At 34.6% G+C, this 16,498-nt stretch overlaps 1 protein-coding gene across 1 annotated transcript in view; it reads right to left on the reverse strand.

Moving 5' to 3' along the window:
* Positions 1 to 2,839: 2,839 nt before the first annotated feature.
* Positions 2,840 to 16,498, reverse strand: part of fax (failed axon connections) — a 45,406-nt gene continuing 31,747 nt past the window's right edge. The window contains exons 2-6 of the mRNA XM_068776990.1: positions 10,964 to 11,099; positions 10,296 to 10,498; positions 7,343 to 7,480; positions 5,916 to 6,191; positions 2,840 to 5,251 (exon numbers count right to left, since the gene is read on the reverse strand). Coding sequence (XP_068633091.1) covers positions 5,195 to 5,251; positions 5,916 to 6,191; positions 7,343 to 7,480; positions 10,296 to 10,498; positions 10,964 to 11,099 — 810 coding nt within the window. The 3' untranslated portion in view covers positions 2,840 to 5,194. The remainder of the gene's footprint in view (positions 5,252 to 5,915; positions 6,192 to 7,342; positions 7,481 to 10,295; positions 10,499 to 10,963; positions 11,100 to 16,498) is intronic.

The raw sequence follows: 16,498 nt of genomic DNA on the forward strand, positions 1-16,498 counted from the left end.
TAACCACCGTATTCAGCATTTTAAAACGGTTAAAGTATGTCCCTCAAGCGGATCACAACAATAATGTTATAACACGTTAAATAAGTTCTAAATATTAACACGAGATGGAGCTCATCCTTAAAAATTAACCAAAGTCTATCGTGACTTTATTACTGCCACAATAAAAAATATTAAAAAACATATAAACTATAAGCATGAAGCTATAAAACTATAACCCTTAGTAGCCTGATTTACGAAAGTGATTTTTTTTAATATTACTGTATTTGCTTGAGGGTCTAGATGAAGGGAAAAATAGATTTTTTTTTTAATTTCGTTGGAAAGAATATTATACAACAGTAAAATACGTACAGCCAACCTATAAAAAAAACTAAAATTGAAACTGTAGGCTATAAAGGGTTAATAATTATATATATTAATTATATATATATTAACTATATCATATTAATTATATAATATATTATATATATATTAATTATATATATATTATATATATTATTTATTAATTAAAATTTTATTATTATTATTAGTTAAAATTAGCGTATTTAGTTCTTAAAATACATCCAATAATACCAACATGACTCCAACAGTTTTCCGAAGATTCAAAGCATCATCATCATTTTAGCTGTAGGACGTCCACGTCTGGACTTAAGTCAAAGGAAACCTCGGCATCGGCTGCCACTCAACAATATCCTTAGCGCTTTAACACAAGGTCGCCCAAATAGGCCAAACCTCGGCTTTACTACCTACCATTATGGTAAACGTTAGCTCTAGAAGAACCTCCTGCAACTCTTCTTTTTAGTAGGATGAGGGTTTGGTGCCTCCCGTGGTATACGATCCGGCCTACATTTATATATGTTATTGAACGACGACGGTGACGGTATGCAGTATACATGTTTTGTCTTATTGTCGTCGCTTCATCCGGAAACTTAATTACGTGTTTCGATTTCAGAACAATGTGGTGTTTGAAAGCAGCTAAAATCAGTAAATTGGTGTGTTGAACGGCAGAAAAGCTATAAATCGATGCCTCTTTTAGAAACTGGGCGTTTTCCAAGTCGCCTTGTTGGTTTTTACGACGCGCCCATGGCTATATATCTGTTCAATACCACCTGAAGTCTGTGACTGATCAACATGCGCGAAACATATGCTTGCGTATTAGTGGCATATTACTGTCGCTGTTTAACAATAGATTAAGGCGACTGAGGACGAGAACCTTTTTTTCGAGGGCAAGGACACCTAGATAACGGGTGTGAGTAACGCATGGCACTGGACTGTCCATGACGATCTCATGCTCAGCTGGTAGAGAGGAGCGGTTGCGCTTCCCAAAGGGCATTGCCTTGCTTATAACGAATGTACCGATAGGACGAGGTATTGGTTGCGGTTTCAAAGAGCTTCAAGAACCCTATGACATCCGCACTCTTCCACAGATTGGGGCCGCATTAAAAATAAGAACTAGAACCTAGATTATATCGGTCAGGATTAGTTTGATCACCTCGTTGGTTATGCCACCGGAGCGCGGTGCTTTACGCGATAGTAAATTGCGAATGACGTATTCATCTTTGTCGTACGTGACCGGATCTAGTCTAGTAATGGCTCCCGGAAGCACTTTCGACTTCTCAGTCCACCTTTAGGAGGTGGTTCAGATTCACTGGTAGGAGGGTATTAGATCATTGCTTCTGCAGGCTATCCGCTAGGCATGCCGATTTTTCCTTGTCCAGCAAGAGTCAAGAGTCGGATTACTCGGACGCAAAGTATGGCATGGTAGAGTATCAGCTGTAATTTGTTTAGTCTAGATGTCAGCTTATATATCTTGTGAGTGTACCAATGGCGGCTAGGTAGTCTGTCTATCTTATGGATAGACACCATACGCTGCGCTTACCAATCTGGTAGTCTTTACTGTAGAATCTTAGGCTAAAGCTGCCTGCTGTTGAAACTTGAATTGGCAGCTAAACACTAACTTTTTGATACTCCTCTTGTAGCAAGGTTGCGTATTAAGAAATCCTTTTTCCCCAATATTTATCAGTGTAAATAAAATTTTTATTTTGATAACTGCATCCAGTATTTCTCCGCGAAAAAAGTACCAAGAATATGCTCAGATAGTTAACCTAAGATCATTTCAAAACACGTCTGTTCTATATTTGATTCGGATTTTTAAAACTATGTGCTTGATAAAAATAATTTTTGGGACCCATTTTCTTCGATAGATGCATTTGGGGTGCGGGAGATTTCAGTCCATGTATGCCATAGATTTCTACACAGCATCATTTTTTTTATACATGCACAGCGTCAATTAGCGTCTAACAACACTCAAACTGAGGCACGCTTGCATACAACTAACTGACCCCTGATGCTTCAGGGGAAATCCCGCACGCTGTATATAGATATATTATCATGATATATTAATGTTAATTGATTGGTGTACCGCGCCTCAGGAAAGCACCGCTAGGGTTCACGGCGGACTAACCGAACGGAACGGCCGATACTTCTCCCCGTCTCGCTGCATACCTTAGGCGCGGTACAGCGGTTTCGGTCGTCCTATAAGATGATGAGGGCTGTTGTTGAAAAAAAACAAGCCTGCACGGCGCACCAATGCGTCGGACGGTTCGTCAGTCGCATTAGGGCGCTTACAGTATTCTTTTATTAGGTATATACTTTATTTTTAAACTTGACAGAATATTACATTGAAAACTTACTAGAACAATACGTCCACCGAAAGCTCTGTAATTATGTTCGATTAATTATGGCGAACCACAAAAATATATCTAATCAAATTTAACTTATCACTTATATATTGACAATAATAATTGAAAAACCACGAGTGAATTTCAATAATACGAATACAGAAGTTTTAAACAATAGCTATAATTAGAACTTATATTTTTTTTCTTCTTAAAACAATAACTACTTGCCTAATATAAACATATGTGGATTAACGTCTATGCCTACTTAACCACAATTTATTTGTATAATAGCACTAAATGATGGCTCCAAGTGAGCCGATGATTATGAGTATGAGTTGAAAGTTGAATGAGTTAAACCTACGAGAGATTATAATAATTTCCGGTCACTCGTTTGCGTCAGTTGTCACGCCTTTCTGCCATCAGCAATATTTATAATACGTGCGTCTGTGTTCTGCTGTTGGTTTTACGAAGATGCAGAGAGTTAATGGATGTCCAGATGGTGAAGATATTAGCGGCAGTGGTCGTACGATCTTTATAGTATGCATAGTTAAAAAGTCGTAGCCAACAGGCGATTTGAATGAGCCGAAATTTTACCTATACTTAACTAAGACATTTACTATAACATTAAAAGTTACCATCCAGTGAAACAGGTTGCGGGAGCTCGCGGTATAGCCTCAAATTACACCTAGGTATCTCTAAATGCCGTTCGGTTTAATCACCGGGCGTTTGCCTAACTAACTTAACCTTATACGACACTAATGGCAGTGATGTCTCGCAGTTGTCGGGAGGGACATGAAAGTCGACCATTACCCCAAAAAAGTAAAATTAAAAACATACAGCAACTAAATTGTGCGCCCACTCCACATCTACAGGATTACCTTTACGTGAAGTTATGGCGCACATCTTATTACTAAGTTCTATCGACCCTATATATTATACTAAATACCTAACTAATAAGTCTTGATTGCACTAGGTGTTTCGCTCTCGAGTTGGAACGAACGAATTATGATCTCATTAAATATATAACGGTAATAAAACACCCAGTGCACTTGAGACCTTAAACTTAAATACTAACCTATCTAATGTCGTTAAAGGGGATGCATTAAACGGAATGTTGATGAAGAAATTTTGAATTTCGAATTACAAAAAATCACAAAGTTATTTACTGTAATAAAAAAGCTAAAAATATTAAAGTGAAATCGCGACACCCGTTCATTCAACTAACACACGAAAGCAATTTACAATATGGCAGAAAGCTATGCCGCGAAATAGCAAAAATTTTAATTTTGAATGGCGAAATCTTTAGGTGCCATTTCTGGTATCCGATTATATCGGTACTTCCTTCGGTCTTGTTGACACCAATGGAGTTTATTTGACAATTCACTGATATTTTTGTCTGTCGATGAAACGATGGAAATGGTGGCTCTGTAGCACGATGGTAATCTAATCATCCACCTCGCACGACTTCGTCACACATACATATATATCAAATATATTTAATAATAAACCTTAATAATTAATACAATATCAAAACATTATGGACTATGAATTATACATTAATATGAAAAAACAGTCTTCCAGGCTTTTTTTTTTTCGTTTTTATCAAAAGTTTGTAAATTTGTAAAATTTTTATTTAATAATTTAAAATCAAGTATAAGGAAATATGAAACCAGTCAACAGCCAACGCGTTGTTCCGTTTTAATAATGTTGATTGACGATTGCCCAAAACGAGTCACTTTATATTCAAAATTGCACGACCAATTTTTCGTATCAAATATTTTCAACAGAAAAATTATTTCACATTCTGCAGAATCTAAATACTACGTCGTCAGGGCCATCGAATTCTCTTAAGTTTCCTTAGCAATCTTATAATAAGTAAATATAGTTACTAAACATTAATACGAATTAGTCATGCGACGCTCCCTTACCGTGTCAATAGATTAATACAAACTGTATAGAGAAAAAGGTGAGACCCTCTAAATACACATACTACGTGACGTCGGTACTATGTTTCTAACACTCTACATACTTCATCCGAATAAACGTTTATCTAATCCTGTAAGTACCTTAAACGATCGAATAAATTTATATCTAATTTCATAATAAAAAAAAATTAAAAGGCAGAAGCAACTGACAAATAATTTGAATGAAACAAAATAACACCTTATAAACACTTGTAACGAATACTAGAATCGGTAAATCGAATTACAAATCACGCAACACGAACTACTTCGAGCGGAACACATTAATAATGAAAACAATTTTACAATCCGAACTCAAAACGCGACACTGCAAACGACGTACGCAACGTCAACAACTGAAAGAAACGGGAAAGACAAATGGATTTACACGCTTTTTTATACAGAATCTACTACGAGTCTGACTCTTAAATGTAATAGCTGAAGGTGTACGGTGGGCGGAACGACGTTACGTTATACGCGCGGCGTATAAGTTGGACGTTGCGGTGCGTTTCGCCCACTGTAGCTGCCCCGCGTAGGGGCTATGCAAACTTGCATTTACTTCTCTTCCTTGTCCTCCGGCTCCTTCTCCTGCTCCTTCTCTTTTTCGTCGCCCTATAATATAAACTCAAACATTATCATACAATTGTATTACTTTATCATCATCATCATTTCACCCGCAGGACATTCATCGATGAACATGGGCCTGGCCCATTTAACAAGACCGACAGGACTTTACCAAGAACGTCTATCCAACTTCTGGATGGATTTCCTTTCTTTAGATTACTTGTCTAGGCGAAATATGAAAAAACCAACCTTTTTTACTTATTTAAACCAATTGGCTTTAAATTTGTTACTGATCATGCGAATTTTATGTAAACACGTTTGCGGAATGCTAGTTTTTAAATGGTAATAATTTTACGCCGCATGTACGTACAATTGCGCAATTTATAATATGACACTCTTAAAGAAATGTTTTGCGAAGTAAAAATTATTACATAGACAATATCTATTACTTATGTGTATAATAACAGCGATTAACACAAAGTTAGTATTGAAAATAAAGACAGACTAAAATTGGCAACTCCTTTGTAGGTAACAACGTATGGTTTGGTAATAAATTCCTTTATAATGAAATCTCCGTGTAATAAATTTGACAATAAACTTGACCACGTCTTTGGTCCACCTAGATTCTGGCCTACGCATACAAGTGTCACTGTACATGATCCAAAATAAAAAAATATAAGTTTAATTTTTTTATCAAATGTTTTTTATTTACCTTGCCCTTCTCGGGCTCATCCGATGGTGGCTGCTTCTCGGCAGCGCCGGTGCCCTCCTTAGTTTCCTTGCCCTGATCCTTGGGCTTGGGGAGGTGGGCGTTCAAGTCGAGCGTTCGGCATATATCATCCCAATCGTTGAAAGCGCGTTCCTTGACGCGGGTGACCAGGCCCACCAGGTTGGGGAAGGACTCAATCATGGCATCGCGGAGCGGATGAGCCACCTCTTTATCGATGAAGTGCAGCTGAGCCAGATTGGCGAAAGCTACCACATCCAACTGGTGAAAAATTAAAAGCTTTACAACACTAGCTCCCAGATGTACAAAAATCATTGTCTTTAAGATAGCATAATCAAGGATTCAAACTATACTCGGAAAACGTTGATTTATAATATTGAATAAATTTCAAAAGCGTGAACATTTTTACAAAATGCGTAGACATCGAAACCCCAAAGCAAAATATTTATTATTACCCCATAGATAATATATACTCTCCAATACACTGTTAGTACTCATTATATAGGCTGTAGTTGCAATTAGCTAAGTGCTCACTTCGCTGACTAACGCTAACTCTCGTGTAAAGCGCGCCAAGAAATAGATCTGCATTCTAAACTAAAAAGTCCAGCACATCGCAGCTGGTTTTGTAGACAAGAACAAGAATTCTAGGCAGATGGTAGTGACAAAGAGAATCTTAAAGTGAAATTTTAATATGAATTCTTTTAGCACTGAGAAATTCATTGTTGACTTCGTAAAAGCTCAAAGCTCATAATCGCTCGAATACTTTAAATTTGGAACGTAAAGTGATACTATAATCTTTTTAAGTAAGCATATGTTTATTATAAATAAACAAATATGAATATAGTGTAGCTGGTAAATCGTTTTCGAGTCCTCAAGCTTCAAGGGTATTATCGTTAATAAAGTCCAAGTTTTTTTTTAATGGAAAAAAATTATGGCATATTTTTTTAATTGGGCCATCATTTGACTGGTGAGCACAAAATTTCGTGCATTTCTAAAGAACCAAAAAGACCACCTGTCAAAAATTTGACGTCAATTAAAATTCAAACCAAAAAATCTCGTTTGTCATAAATCATTACGTTGAACTGATAATTACATTATTACTAATTAATTTTGCTTTACTTATTTTGGTAAGTTATTCATGTTTTTAAAATATTTAATGAATAAAACCGAAATAAAATAAAAATATTTTCTATAGGACTGCGACAGGTACACTAGGAAGTCTGTTGGGATATCTAATATTAAATATAACTTTTGTCACGAAGGAAAACTTTCTTTCAAAAGCCTATGCGCTTTAGGAAAATTGGTCGTATGAATAAAGTATATGGATAGTAAAAAAGTGTATGAAAAGTCTAATTAAAAACTATTTTAACTAAAATAGTCCGCAATCGGTGTGATCCAATAAATTTCCTTACCAGAGTAGGTTCGTCGCCGAAGAAGAATGGCTTTTCGGCGAGCAGGTCGGAGAGTACACGCAGATCGTTCTTGCCGAACTCAATGATCTCCTCCTGGCTGTGGACGCCGATGCCGTGGGCCCTGGCCTTCTTCATACCCTGTACAAATTAAATATACATCAAAAACTTGACGCTTTTTTTAGTTTAAAACAGACATACAAACAATATTTAATTTTAAAATAGGAATACATTTATTTTATTTCAATAATCGTATTCTTTAACTGTTTGAATGTGTATTAACATTTAAACGTAACTCTTGAATAAAGTTTCGTTATCACAATTTTAAATAACAATCTAGTTTGTTATGATAAGAAACACAAAAGCCTAACTCACATTGACCGCACGTGTTATTTGACGAGAACATAAATTCGGAATAATAGATATATAGTGATGATGGAAAAACAGGCAGGTTTTAATTCCCAAAGTCGTTCAGGTGGACCCCCAGGGGGTTCACGAGAGAGTCGGAGTGGAGTCTACTTTGGTGTGTGTACTACGGCGGTTATCTGTTTTTGATAGTGAAGAACTATCATGATTGGACTACACTTATCAATGTAGGCGGATGATATTTTAAGAAGCTAAGAACCGAAACCACCGAATCCAGTTATATTTTAAAAGTAGTCTATGAAGAGAACAGTCTTGGAACCTAGGAGGCAGTGCAGCATTTCTCTATATCTCTGGTTATTACATCGATTGTACCTACAGTCTTGTTACAAATTGTGTACGAAAATAAAAATTTTAGTTTCAAAATTTGCTCTTCTCAAACTCTTGAATCCGGCGAATAACCCTTATATCCTCATCCCTGTATATTTAATTTTAGCTTCGCGAAATGTAAAGAGCCCTTCGGTTTCTCGTTTTCCGTTTTCTAGTCTCTGAACAGCGCCGTGGACGCTACGAGGTAAGGAATTTAAATATTATCCGTTTACACAAAAGAAAGCAATGTGTAAAAGATAAAGTGCTGTTTCAGCTTTAAGCTTCTAAGCTATGATGATAAGTTTAAGTAAATCTAATATTCAAATGGGTTTTAAAGTACATCAACTGGATCTTTGTTGAAAACTATCCAAGATCAAAGTTCGGTCAGGAATTTCAAAGGTAAAGTTTGATAGTAAATTAAAAAAAAATATGTAAGAACCGGGTCAAGTCGTCTGAGAAATAATTTGCTTTAACGAAATATCATTCTTTAAAAAATCTATTCAGACGGTTCTGTACAAAATTACTGTCTAGATATATTTCGCGTATCTAAAAAAAAGAGGACTGAATTCGCTGTGTATTCCTGTCAGGTCACGGCGAATTGGAATTCTTGTACCCACGTATTTTAAGTAGAAGGATGTTAAAGAATTTCAATGTTCTAGGGAAGCTCAATCGATTCCTTTCCTTTCAAATTGATGACGCAAATGATCACCATAAATAATTTAAAGTGTATACATGAATTTATATATTAATACAAAACTTATAATTTTATATGGGACGTAATACTTTCATATTAAAACAAATATTCATAAAAGTAATCTATATAACTTTTTATAACTATTCGATGCCTCTCATTTTAAAATTAGAAGGCTAAAAGAAAATTCATGTTTTTAATGAGTTTATAAACCTAGCTATAGTATTGCATATTAAATGAATCGCAAAAATTCTCGTCCAATTCAAAAAGATAAAATACAAATTAGTAAACGCCTGGGCTTTATTCCTTGTGTGCTACGATCGTATCATTTGACTTGTAACCATCTTTTAGTTTTACTTGCACAATGCGATATTAACATAAGCTGAATAACATTAAATGTGCCTAAGTTTGTCCTCATTTCATACAAAGAACCCGTGTCTGTTAATGGTTACAAAAAAAGGTCTCAGTTATAGTTCCTCGTGTAAGATCAAAGATTCGATAACCCCATGTTTTACATAACGCCCGCTCATCCGAAAATACAGTACGCGTGTAACTAACAGACCTAGTAATCCAGGTTCAAACAACCCCCCCCCCCCTCCACCTGCAGACACCCTACATCACCTTTCTCTTTTCAACATCAACACATCTACTTATATTAATAACATATAGATATACGCATAAGTGGTACAAAAATCAGAACATATTTAAAGTTTATTTCTTATTCTATTACTTTAGTATAAAATACTTTTAACAAAAAACGGCGGCTTTTTATTGTACATTTGATCATACTTAACTCGTGTTAGGCCGAGCTTTAAAAGCCCTAACATATTCACTAACGTTTAAGTTTTGTATATATCGGTGAGGTCAAACACCCAGCAATCTATAAATAGAGTTTCGATAAGGCATAGACGAACGGAACCAGGCAGAAAACGTCGCCCACACGAAACGCGCTATCGCCCAAGATTAACAAACAAGCAAACTGTTGTAAACAATAATATCAACAAGCTGTTGAATTTAAATAAATTTTCAAAGAATTTTAAGCCCTGTTCGGTTAACATAGAGCTGTAATTAAATAAAAATTTTGGCAAAAATTTGTTAAAAATTCGTAACAACTTAAAATAACGGAAACAAAGAAATAAAACGTAGTAAAATATTGGATCTTAGGTCCTCGGTGCCACTCTTGATCTACATTTTGTTTTGTTCGCTTGTTAGATATATACATTTTTTAACTTTGTAAAAGCAATTTTCTTATTTCGGTATTTATCATATTTACCACTGCTAACGCATAGGTCTACATTATGTTTGTTAATGAATCATTTTATTTAAAATTTAATAAATCATTTCTTGAGAACTTATAAAAAAATATTCTTCATAATTAAAAAAAAATTATTACATCGTAAAGTTTAAGAAAAACTTGACCAATCAGACATCTTTTTGTGTTAAATAAAATGATCACTCATATATGTATTATTATTGTACTGCAACAAACTCATTATAGAAAAAAAAAAACAAAATAAATGGAATAATAGATACCTTGCGGCCGCTGGTCAGCTTGTAGCAGAAGTTCAATATCGGATTCGGCACACGAGTGTTGAGTGCGTTCTGCAGGTTCACTTGATAGCCCTTGAGCACGCTGTCCGGGTACTTGGCCCGCCACCACATCACGACCCACGAGAGATGGTTCTCGATCATAGACACCATAGCGTGGGTGACCACGCGCTGCTCCGACGTCAGGGCTAGATATAAAAGGACTTTTAGGGTAGTGCAAGCGATAATAGCGCGCCATATAAATGCACATGCGCAACAACCCTTTACTATCCAGGTTACCTAGGATTTAGGTCGCCCGGGTATTTATCAAGAGGAGCCCCGGATAGTAACGGGCCATTACGTATTGATTTTTAAAGCAATACGAATTGTTTGTTGCTAAGAGCATGTGTTACATTTAATTAACTAGATCATTAAAAAAAATAGTTTATAATTTACATGCTATCACCCGTTAATTAGACATATTTCTCTTGTATTTAAAGATTTTTATTTAAAACTTAAGACAGAGACATTATTTATAAAAATAACAAAATTATTTACCTATCAAAAGCTAGTGTCGATAAGTAATTTAGGCAGGCAAATGATTGTCAACACTTGAAAATATGGCGTTAGTTTACCGCAAATGAAACAAAGGATTTAAGGAAATCATCACTTACCGGCATCTAGATCTTTATTAAATTTCTCGGAGAGATCTTTGATGATGAAAGCACTATCGGCAATCTCCTCGCCGTTCAACTCGACGAACGGCAGCTGGCCTTTTTTGGATCGGAATTTAGCCTTGTGGTCCACATTCTGTAAAAAACATCCCGTGTTAACAAAAATAGCCACAGTTTATAATAAATACATGGCACGAAATAATTATTAATGCGAATTTATCGGAGTATATTGGTATCATTTATTATTGTATTTAAATGTATTTAATATTAGTAAATATAAATAAATTCGTGTATGTATGCATGTATGTTTGTATGTACAGATACTACCCTACTAAGCTCGGGTAGCTAATTAATAATACCACCAATTGTATATTTTTATTATTAGTAGTAAGCATGTATTAAGTGAATAAATAATGATAATTCACGTTGCTAAAATTGAAAAATGATTTTTTTGGACGCCATCCTAATTATATTTATAATACTGTCCAGATGATAGTGTAAATTGCAACCACATCGTTAATAGTGTTAACACAGACAATGATTAATGGAAATTCGATAATATATTCTAAAATCTGTCTAGACATAGATTTATGAAAGGCAGCTAAATAATTGCTTTTGGGCGCGGCATCTTGTTTATGAAATAGAAATCTACTTATGAATTTCTACGCTTTAATAGATTTAATAAAAATTGAAATGATATTTACAATGTTTATATCGAAGTTATTTATCTAGTCTTAATGTACGCATGCCCAAAAATTAAAATATGATTTATTTATGTAATGTATTTTTGAGGGCCGATATAATAGACGTTGTTTTATCAGCGAAAAAATAACATAAAGTGTGGCTAACTCGGATTGAAATAAAATGAACATTTCGATCGCGCGAAATATAAGAAATGTTCTTAACACCATACCGCATGAAACTTTTTCGCAAAAATTTTGCTGAACACCTTCGACATGTCAAGGCATTGATGTAACGTACATTTAAATATACATTTACACATAGTATTTTTTAGACTTAATTTCTCCATACATAACTACTGTCAGGATCGAAATGTTGATTCTATCGAGAACCTGGCCAGAAACCAATTTTTTCCTGTTATAAATCTTCTACTTGTCTATTGTGTTGTATGTTTTGTTGATTCAATAAAGATTATTTTAAAATATATTTCATGTTTAAAATACGGGCCCAAATTCATCGTAAGTGCTTGGCTGCATTATAAACACGTGACATGGTGTACTGATAATTGATAAATATTGTTCGATATTATTACAAGTATCGGGTAGGTGCTATGTCCGGGACACTGGACCCGGGCGAGCGGTGGAAGGGGCCCCTTCCACCGCGTGGGGTGAAAGGGGTCTGCAGCGGCTAGCGGGGGCGTCGTCCCCAGTCATTGTTGCATCATAGGTACATAAGCCGGGGGAGGTTCATTGTTCCGTGCTTTGAATGCAATTGTAAACTTTAAATACGAACATTATATTTGCAGAAGTGACGAATCTAAGTCGATGCTTCATAAATAATTTAAAATAATGTAATTTTTCTACGTTTATAATACCTAAAGATTTATCGATTTTTATAAATCACATACGAGTTTTAGATATTCAACAATAAAAAAATATTGCTGACATAGTATTAGGGACTCAGTTTATAATTCAAAAGATATTACTTTAAATTTTAATCGATTGAAAATAAGTATAAAATATTGTTGAAAAAATTTCTGTCAATTTGAACGAGTATAAATGGTATTTTAATCAGATAGTTACATAATTTGTGGTAAGCGATGTAGTAATGTTCGGCGAGTGCAGCGGCACGGGAGGGCGGCGTGGTTTATCTGGGCGCGTTTCCCTAGCAACGGGCTCCAGACGAACGCGGCAGCTGTATTGATTTCGACAAGCAAGGTTCACCGGCCGCTAGTACACCCCCCTCCACCCAGCCTACCCGGCGCCCTTTCGAGCTGCTGCCACCCCGGCAACAGTGCGCTCCTGCTAACATCTCGTTACCGGGCGTCAGCCACGCCACCCGACATTCCTATATGCGTTCATACCACAACGTCGTGCTCAATACATTTAATCGTAGTTACGATATAACCGAGCCTTATTCAGCAACCTGTCGCCTAGATTGAATTGAACGTCTATGTTGGTACAAATTAATTACACGAACTTGAATTTACACACAATGAGTGCGCTCGCCTCGTGACAATGCGGCGTATAAAGGACAGAGGTTTCTCGAATCTTTCTAAATATAGATGGGGACAGAGTCCCAACGACTGCGAATGGCAGGGGATGTTTGCTGACGGATATTGATCAATACAATATTACGCAGCTGAAGTAACAATTTTTATCGTGTCCAATTGATATTAATCTATTACGTTAGGGGCGACACGTTAGAGAATGTATCACAAAAAATATTTGGAGGAATTTAAAGAGCTCGGCGGTCATAACTTGAGTAGAATAAACTTCATTACCTTTTTTCTCTTTTACTTTGATCCAAAATTTTATTTTAAAATTATTCATATTATCCAAAGCAATAAGAAAAAATATAAATATACTTTCCATAACGTTTATTATTATTATTATTTACTTTTTTTTTAAAAAAGTTTCCGAACTTGATAGCCGGTTGATTTTTGATAGCCGGGAACAGAAAATGTTTCTGGTTACTATTTTGTTAAAAATGTGCACCAAATTTTTCTTTCTGTTGATTTTGTTCTTGTAGTAACGCTAAAAGATCAAAATTTGATATATTTTATGGTCCTCTGGCGTCTACAATTTTTTTTAATGAATCATAATTTGAACTGGTATATTTCTCTCAAGTTAACACAAATTTAATTATGCATGTATGTTCACTATTTTAAGAATCACATAATTTTTTTTCTTATGCAAAAAAATCATTTAGTAAAAGTGGTCGATATTTTGAATTGTGAACCAAATAATAAATAAAATAATGTCATTACAATCTGAAACTAGGGTTTAAATGTTTCCCAGTCGTAAAATACTTTATGCTTTAGAGTTGTTTACTAATCGGGATAAGTTTGAACAAAAGCAATAAATTGTGTGTGGCCCTCATTATCGGGTGTCCTGCCCGTGTCTATGTCCTTTACTCTTCCTTATCTACTTCATAAATATAGCAGAGTCGAGTTTCAATAACAAATAATATTTTCATTCCTTCAACGAATCGGGCATCTTAAATAATACTGTTTAATTAATAAATATCTTATTTACGACTGTAAATATATTAAGTTCTCTTTGTCTGTTTTACGATTGCAAAGTAACCAATGAAGAAGCAAACAATGACAGAGGCTTAATTTTTAGTTTCGTGTCCCTTAACATTGAGATATCTACGATTTTCATTACCTTTTATTTCTATGATATTGAGATATAGCACGAATTATTAACATGCACTGAGTGTAGATAAATTTTAGGGGAGTTTCTTCGAAGGGTTCAAATGAATTTATTTTTATTGAGGGGCGACGTATACGCCGAAAGTACACTTAATACGCTTCTCTAAAGACATCGAAGTAATGTTGCACTGATATCATTAGCTAGATTTCCAACTTTATCTATTTATAAATTCCTCGCGCATCGCCAATAAAGTATATTCATTAATTTAACAATCATTACCTTTATACTTGATCAAATAAATCAAATCACATTTATATAATAAAGGACTCCATAGAAATAATAGGACCTGAGTCGTCGAAACGTGACTTAGAAAATTATTTTGCTGTTTATAAGAAAAATCGAGACTTTATTAATTAAGACTTCCTTTCATCAAATGAAATAACATTTTATAAGAAACGTTGATTAATTAGTCCTCTTTTCTTTGAAAAACAGATAATGGTACAACATTTTCCTTAATTTACCATCTTAGTTTCTCTTGGGTTATAATAAAGAATTATTCATTATTTCTTCAAAAATCAACCCTCGTATTACTCGTTAATATAAATAGCTTCCTAACTGATTTACCTCCTACATTCTGATTTCTTTTCCAGCTAATAACATAATGGGCGTTTATTTGCAAGGTTTTCCCGTTTAATTAAACATGTGTATGACAAAAAGATTCACGGCTAATAGTCTTCATTAGCCAACAAATGGCGCTAATAATATTTCGATATAACCATTTCCCTTTGTTTAAACGCCGAATAATTGTTATATAAGTAATGGTTTTATGCTATTGTTAATTTAATTTTAACTAGGCTTAATAAGGTTAGAAACGTAATTCTAAGTTGTTGTCTAAAAGTAAAAAATCGAAATTAAAGCTCCATCATCAATGAAAGCGAAACCACAATAAAAACAATAAGGTTCAGTGACCGCGACACGATAATACACGTGCATGCAAATCACGCGAACATAGAGTAACCTAAGAATTAGAATCTTTACAAGTACGTACGAATGTAAAGTGACGAGTCGAGTTGCTACATTCAGTAGAAACCGTTTGAATCTCTATTAGGAAATCACTTGACCAACACAATTTCCGCACGAGCCTATAGAGACCCCATCTTGAAGTGACGTAAATGCAATTCCATCCTATTATCTGATAGACAATATCCGACTCCTACATCGATCAAGGCACGTTCACGTTATTACTCTGTTCTAGTTTTCTATATTGGTATCAAGTAGGCTGTTCGAGTACCGCGACAAACCGAAGCCCCTCGCAACAACGCAATGAACTGCAACTCGACTATAATATTGTATAATTTAACTGTTGCATTTATTTAGAAAGCAAAGTTTTCACTTACAATAACAAGTGTTGTTGCTTACAAAATAACACACGTAGTGGACGGTTTCCACTGTTAATAAAATTTATTCCCTCTAACCTAAATGGAGTTCGTTCTTGTTGAGTAAAATCAATAGATAATCAGTTATTGATGGCCACAAAGAACTTTGTGTCCTTCTAATTCGATAAATTGTCTACAAGCAATTTAAAACGATTTATTCGAAACTGAGCTATAATTATAATGCCATGTCAAGCTATCAGAGGGGACGTTTATCAAGAATGACAAGGTTTCTTTTAAAGTTTATTACTTTCATGTTTGCGGACTGCAATAGAAAATAGAAGCACTATGTTAGACTTCTCACGCCAATTGATGGACTCAAAATTGTACTTTGTCTAACAATTTGCAACAATCATAGTCACTAATACGAAAGTTGCAAATTGGTTTTGATAATGGTAATTTTTTAACACCGCATCAAGTTTTAACTCAAAATTTGAGTGATAATTATGTTACTCGTAAAAACATTAAACAACATTAAATAAATTATGATCACTAGAATTCCGAAAACAATATAATCGATTAAAGTTATAACAACAAAAAACAAAAAAGATAATTAGAGAATGTGATGAAAAGTTAAAAGAAAACTCAAATAACTTATAAAATTATTACATAAGTTTATTGTGTAATGTAACTTTAAAAGAATTACGTTGTCGATTCAAAATACGCGTATTGTTTAATAACGAAGAAGTTCGAGTAAGGGTTTATTAAAAGTTATTAAAATAACTGCGAGTAAGATGTAATGATTGATTATAATAAATTTCCAA

This window comes from Battus philenor, unplaced genomic scaffold (assembly GCF_028537555.1).
Source record: "Battus philenor isolate CCGP_79_NKW_IND1 unplaced genomic scaffold, ilBatPhil1.0.hap1 SCAF_1, whole genome shotgun sequence".
Lineage (NCBI taxonomy): Eukaryota > Metazoa > Arthropoda > Insecta > Lepidoptera > Papilionidae > Battus > Battus philenor.